Source organism: Lichenostomus cassidix, chromosome 10 (assembly GCF_008360975.1).
Source record: "Lichenostomus cassidix isolate B80296 chromosome 10, HeHo_3.0, whole genome shotgun sequence".
NCBI lineage: Eukaryota > Metazoa > Chordata > Aves > Passeriformes > Meliphagidae > Lichenostomus > Lichenostomus cassidix.
The window spans coordinates 8543314-8549472 of record NC_139491.1 but is presented as its reverse complement, the minus strand read 5'-3'; the positions used below and the strand labels follow the sequence as shown (position 1 = coordinate 8549472).

The following is a 6159-nucleotide window of genomic DNA, read 5'->3' as shown; positions in this document are numbered from 1 at the left end:
ACCCCTGCAATTCTGCACTTCCTTTGGATACTGACGCTCGGTTGGTTTGTTGCTCGTTTCTCTCCGTGTCAGTGGGACTGGGGTGACACCAATGACGAGCGGGGGGCGGCCGCATCCGTGAGGAACACTGCTCCGCCTCCGATCCCACACACGTTACCACAGCCTCTCTGTCCCGTCCCCTCCCCGCTGTCCTATCCCCATCCCCAGGCAGCCGCGGGTCTGTCCGTGAGGCGCGGCGGGCCGGGCGGGCTCACCCTCAGGTGAGGGGGCGGTGCTCCCTCGGCCCAGGGGCGGCACGGCGCGGCGCTGCGCTCAAAGGCGGCGCGGTGGCTCCGCCCGCCCGCCATGGACTGCGCGGGGCGCGCCGAGGCGGCTGCCGAGCAGCTGAGGCTCTACCGGCAGGACCCCGGCGGATGGAGGGGCTGCCGCAGCACGGTGGGTCGGGGGGACGCGGCGGGGTTGCCGCAGCACCGCGGGTCGGGGGGCTGGCGGAGCCCGGAGGGTCTGGGGTGGGAGCCGGCCCGGCCCGGGACTGAACGCTTGCCGTCCCGCAGAGCGAGGTCGCGGTGTCCTGGAGACCCTCGGCGGAGTTCGCTGGCAACCTGTGAGTACGGCTCTTTCCCGGGGTGCTGTCCCTTGCCGGGGCAGGCAGGGTCGAGCAGCGCGGCTGGTTTCGTTTCGCCGCCCGCAGGTACCGGGGGGAGGGCATCCTGCCCGCCAGCCCGCCCGACGTCTGGGAGTGCATCAAGCCCGTGGCCGGCGGGCTCAGGACCAAGTGGGACCAAAACGTGAAGGACTTCGAGGTCATCGAAGCCATCAATGATGTAAGTTCCTTAAAAACTGTTCCGGTGAGATTAATACAGTGTGTGTTCAGCAGCGTTGGGCCTTATGAGACAGGCGCTGTTACGTGCAGGAAGGTAAAGGGTCCTAAGTTGTACTGTGTTTCTGGCTGGATCAGCTGGACAATGCTGGATTAAGAAACCTTTTTTCTTTCGTTTTCTTTCTTGCCTTTTCCATAAATTTTATTTATTTTATTAACATATATGTATATATATAAAAACAATAGCTTATCTCTCTTAAAGGAAAATAATTCTTGGCTAAATACCGTGTACTTAAAATATGCAAATATATGTATAACAGTAAGTATATCATATTAAAGATTTCTGCGCTACGTTGTTGTTAATGCTGCAAATCAAGCTAAGCACGTTTGTTTTTAGCAAGCTCTTTGAGAGGGCAGAGGAAGTTTAGAGAGTACGTAGACTTATCTGAGCAGTGACATGTTCACATCATCAGCCATCAGTTCAGGCCCCATCCTTCACCATGGCAGCAGTGATGCTCTGCCCTGCACATCACGCCCTGCACATCACACCCTGCCTGTAGCTGGCCTTGGCACCCAGTGCTTTGCTTCTGTCATTCAAATGGAGATGCTGCACTTTGAGCATGACAGATGAGCAGGGCTATGTATGAGCAGCAGCTTCTGCTGCTATGGTGGTACAGTCTAATTCCATTTTTTTAAAGCATGTCAGAAAATTAAAAGGGCGTTGGATTTAGATCGCCAAATCTGAAGTGGGTGTATGTGCTTGGAGGTAGCCAGGTACAAACACAACCAGTCCCAGAAATGTTTATGGAAGCCTCCAGGAAGTTTATTTTTCTTGGGGGAATCCTATAGGCATTTAGTATTTGTTATAAACAACTTCAGGAATGCTGCAGCCTGCCACTTGAAATTCACAGACTTGCCAGCACATTCCAGGGTGGTAGAAACTTCTGTTTTGGAGAGCCAATCAAAGAAGCAAATGGTAGTGTTAATGTTTGTGAAGTGCATCAAAATGTGTTATCAAGTTGTATCCCATGTATACTACACAAAGTTATCTTTGCTAGCTTCCTGGGGAGGGCAAGGGTTTTAGCTGTCCTTTGAGCATAGATGTGCCAGATTTGCATTTCACCATCCCTTGTGCTATCTGTCCTTTCTGAACGTGGAAGCAACACCTTACCACTCTTTTTCTCCTGTCCTTCACTGGTGCATGGTAGTGCCTTTTGACTGTGCTGATTTAGTTTGTTCAACAAGGGATGCAGTAGAACTCCTTGATGGAATTCAGAAAGTATAAATAAGAGAGTACCAGAAAGTAAAGGGATTTTTCTGCTGTACTTTTGAAAACATCAACTGACATAACTCTGTTTTGTGATATCCAGACTGTCTCTGTATGCAGAACCACAACCCCTTCAGCTTGCATGAGGATTATTTCACCAAGGGAATTTGTGGATGTAGTAGTAACGAAGCAATATGAAGATGGGACAATGCTGTCTGCTGGTAAGGCACTTGTGTTCTCTACAGTTTCATGCTTTGTTTGGAGATAACCAGCAGCTAGTGGAAGCAACTATAAAATAAAAGCTACCAGAAATAAACATAAAATAAAAACTAAGCAACATGCTGTTCAGTAGTTGTTGACCTGATCTTGATCAGAAAATTGTAGTTATTTGTCTACATTGCTGTTGCCAGAGTATATAAATCATCTTAACAGTCAGCTGATGATGATACTGTTGGCCTATGGTCTGTTCCCTTGCTATGCTTTTGAGACTAAATAAGTATTTAATTTGCTATTAAATTCTGGGGTAGTTTGAGTGTGTGGTTTTGTTGTTTTAAGAGTTTACAGAACTTTCTAAAATGAGTCACATTTAGACTAAATCCTGTTTTAACATTTTTTGCACAGGTTTCAGCGAAGCTGTCAAATAAATGTGCCACTTCTGTATGTGAAAATAATTGTGTTTATAAAAAAAATACTGCTGCTTTTTAAGGGGCTGTTGCTGTATCAAAGGATGTTTATTTGTTTTTTCACTTTCATTCTGTTGTTTAGCTGTTATAAGTCAGAGCTTTTGTTGCCCTACTGTTCAGGTGTCCCATTTTCCCATCCTGTTCAGAAAAGCCTTGCCAGGAATTTCTGTACTTGCTAGAGTGCAGCTTGTCAGCAGCCAGGCGATGTGTCAGGGACATGGAATTGTTGGAAGTGACCCAAATGACCTCTCAAGAAAAGCAGTGCCCTCACACAACGTGGGCTCAATGAAACTGTCAAAGTGTCTTGATGCTTCCTCCTTCAGAGCTCAGTAACAATTTCTTCTAAATTTGACACTTCTTTCATTTCCCCATTCTAAGGCCAGAGTGGTTCCTTTTAATGGTCTTTCCTGACCACTTGTCAGCCCCACGCTCAAAAGGTTGTACTGCAGATCTTCTTAAATACATTTTAAATAGTGAATTTGCTTCCTATCTGGAGCCTTAGAGTACCAAGGACTCCTTCCCATCTTCTGGAAGAATGACACTTTCCTTCAATGCTTTCTCTTACAGCCACCAATGTGGAACACCCGCTGTGTCCTCCTCAGCCAAATTTAGTGAGAGGTTTTAATTATCCCTGTGGCTGTTTCTGCATACCTGTGCCAGGGTAAGAAATAATCTGTTTGAATGTTATAAATTCTAAAGCCCTCCTCATCCTTTGTGTTTGTGTATGTGTCCACATGTGACCTGTAACCTCTTGGCAATGGCATGTTTCTGTCTTCTCAGTAATCATTATGACTGAATGCCCTTTTTGTTCTCATTTTTGTGCAATGAATTAGTTTCTCTTCGTTTCTTGAGTCTATAATGTTACAGGAACTGTTATCATGGTACAATTCTCCCTGATGTCTTGAGGGGAGATTCAGCAAAACATACAAAGTATGGTCTTAATTTTTGGTAAATGAGTATCTGGTTGATTTGCCATAATTTACAGAGAGACTCATGTAGCTAATTAGGGCCTACATAAACTTTAATTTTGTAGCTACATTCACTGAAATATATCCATTTCCTTAAAAAAAGGAAAGCTCTTGGAAATATCTCTTCTAATACATGTAAGAGTCATGGAAAAGTTCTTAATGCTCTTAAACCACTGGCAATAAAATCACTTTTGTTGTTTTTCAGGGAGCCAGACAGGACTCAGCTCCTCACTTTCTTTCAGACAGATCTTGGTGGCTATCTTCCCCAGACAGTGGTGGATTCCTTTTTTCCGTCTAGCATATCTGGATTTTACAGTAACCTGACCAAAGCTGTTAAGAGATTCAAAGCATGACAAGATGAGTTGCTGGCATCACCAGCTGAGGTTAGGAGACAACCTGTCAGCTTGTCAGTAAAAATACAAATGGTTCCTCAGGACTTTTCTATCAGCTAAGATACTTAAGAAAGGTGACATGAAACAATGAACTGAGTACAATAAATTTTTAAAACAGCGTTTTCTACCTGACTCCAAGCAGAACAATGCATTCTTATGTAATATGAAATTCTTCACTTTAATGATCAGAAAAATACCACATCAGAAGCGGGAAGAATCATGGAGGCTGCAGTGGTGACTGCAGGGAGAAGATGCACATACTGGATCTGTTCTTGGCCACTCTTTGTCAGTGTCTGTGAGGTGAAGCACTGCTAAAATCCACATAGCACCACAGCCAGGTGCAGGTCAGTTTTGTTTGGTCTCTGCAGCTCCCTGTAGATTCCTGTGGAACAATGCCTCTTCCCCAGAAGATGTATCTCTTCTGCTGCCAGCAGGCATAGAGCTGCTAAGAGCCTTCAGTGGGTCCAAGCCAGCAGATGGTGAAAGCCAGAACGAATGGGATTATGTAGAGGATTTCACTTGTTTGTTCTAGCAGACACAAATATTCATGGTAAATATGCCTTAAGTGCTTTTTTTCTAAGTCAGGTCCAGCAGTGCTAATTAATTCACAGGTCTGTGGGCTGGCAAATAGACACTTTCCCCTCTCTCTAGCAAAACCAGTGGTTTCACAGTGTCATGAAGCAAACTGAACCGACATAGAGGCAATAAAGAAAGAGGATTAAGCACTTTACTTGCCATTTTTTAAACTGCACTTGAAATGACCATGTTGAACTACATTTGAATGTTCTTTGGTTTCCTGTGGTGAGAGGTTTTAACGGGTAAATAATTTTTTCGATAGCTTTGCCTTGACAGGCTATGAGGACATTGCTTTTTTCTAGGACTGGTTTGCTTCCCAACATTACATTGGGAAATCAGCACCTGATTTTGTGTGCCATGATGTGTTCATCTTCAGGAGATATCTGTGGTGCTGGTTGCTGCAGGAACATCGGACATCACTATGGATTACATATAATTACAAAAGCAAAAATAATTGCTGAATTAGGAAGTTAAATGCAGGTTGTGATTTTAATGTGGTAACTCGATTATTTAACAAGGTTAATGTGCTCTGCTTTCTGTCTCTGTATTTTTTTTATATGTAGTATAGGGTATGGACTTGCACACTAAGTTTCCCATTGTAAACCTCACCCTGTGGAATAGTTATTCAAGGAAATAGTTTTTATTCTAGTCTCCTTTGTACACAAAGATATTAAAACCTGTGTGAGTGTGCTGAAATAAATATTTTTTTCTGCTACATATTACTGTTTTTCCTGAATCATCCTTTGAAATTGTTCCTCATACACCTCTTCTGCTATCAGGGAAGCCTAAGAGCTGCTTAGACTTCCAGCATCTCTCTGAATTTAAGGCAACGATGGAGAAGAAGCTTTCCCTGACACAATGCCCACTACCTAGGGAGGAGGGTTTCTCACATTTTTCTCCTCCTTTGGTTGCTACCCAACTAATAAAATTTTTGTTTTGAGATAGAGGTTAGTTTTTGAGAAAGACAGCTCAATTGAGTGTTTGGAAGTGTGGGTGCAGATGGCTTGTCAAGAATGTTCTTTCAAGGATTAATTTGCAGTTGTCTTGTGAGAAAAGGACACAGCAAGTTCAATGCCTGGATTAAATTAATAGCTTCTCCTGCCTGTCCTACTTCCCATTCTCTTAATTGCTGTTTTTGAGACATTGTGTTAAGTGTATGGAAAAATGCTCCTGAGCTCCTTAATTTCTTCCTGGTGAAATTAAGTAACCGAAGAAGGGTGCAGGTGAACAGCCAAGAACAATAATCAGAGCAGCCATCTGGTCCCAGCTGGTGAGTCACTACTTCCATCCTGCCATTGCACTTCTCTCTCCCTTTAATGAAGCAGGTTGGAGAAGAGCAAGTGGGTGCATGAGACCATCTTGCCATAGATACATGTTATTCTGGTAGAATTTCATACAGTGCACATAGGAAGCAGAATTTGAAGCATAGATTTGTCTCCCAAGTTTAGCATTT

At 44.1% G+C, this 6159-nt stretch overlaps 1 protein-coding gene across 1 annotated transcript; it reads left to right on the top strand.

Moving 5' to 3' along the window:
* Positions 1–226: 226 nt before the first annotated feature.
* On the top strand, positions 227–5423 carry STARD5 (StAR related lipid transfer domain containing 5). The gene is made up of 6 exons (XM_085070487.1): positions 227–435; positions 555–604; positions 692–824; positions 2191–2308; positions 3338–3431; positions 3944–5423. The coding sequence occupies exons 1-6, from the start codon at positions 346–348 to the stop codon at positions 4089–4091; spliced, it is 633 nt and encodes a 210-aa protein (XP_084926613.1). The 5' UTR covers positions 227–345; the 3' UTR covers positions 4092–5423.
* Positions 5424–6159: the final 736 nt, after the last annotated feature.

What these genes read in the sequence shown, in the direction of transcription:
- STARD5 (XM_085070487.1), top strand. Translation starts at nt 346, where the DNA reads ATGGACTGCGCGGGGCGCGCCGAGGCGGCTGCCGAGCAGCTGAGGCTC. An exon ending in GCGGAGTTCGCTGGCAACCT is followed by an intron (nt 605 to 691) that starts GTGAGTACGGCT and finishes CGCCGCCCGCAG; the next exon opens with GTACCGGGGGGAGGGCATCC. An exon ending in TCATCGAAGCCATCAATGAT is followed by an intron (nt 825 to 2,190) that starts GTAAGTTCCTTA and finishes TGTGATATCCAG; the next exon opens with ACTGTCTCTGTATGCAGAAC.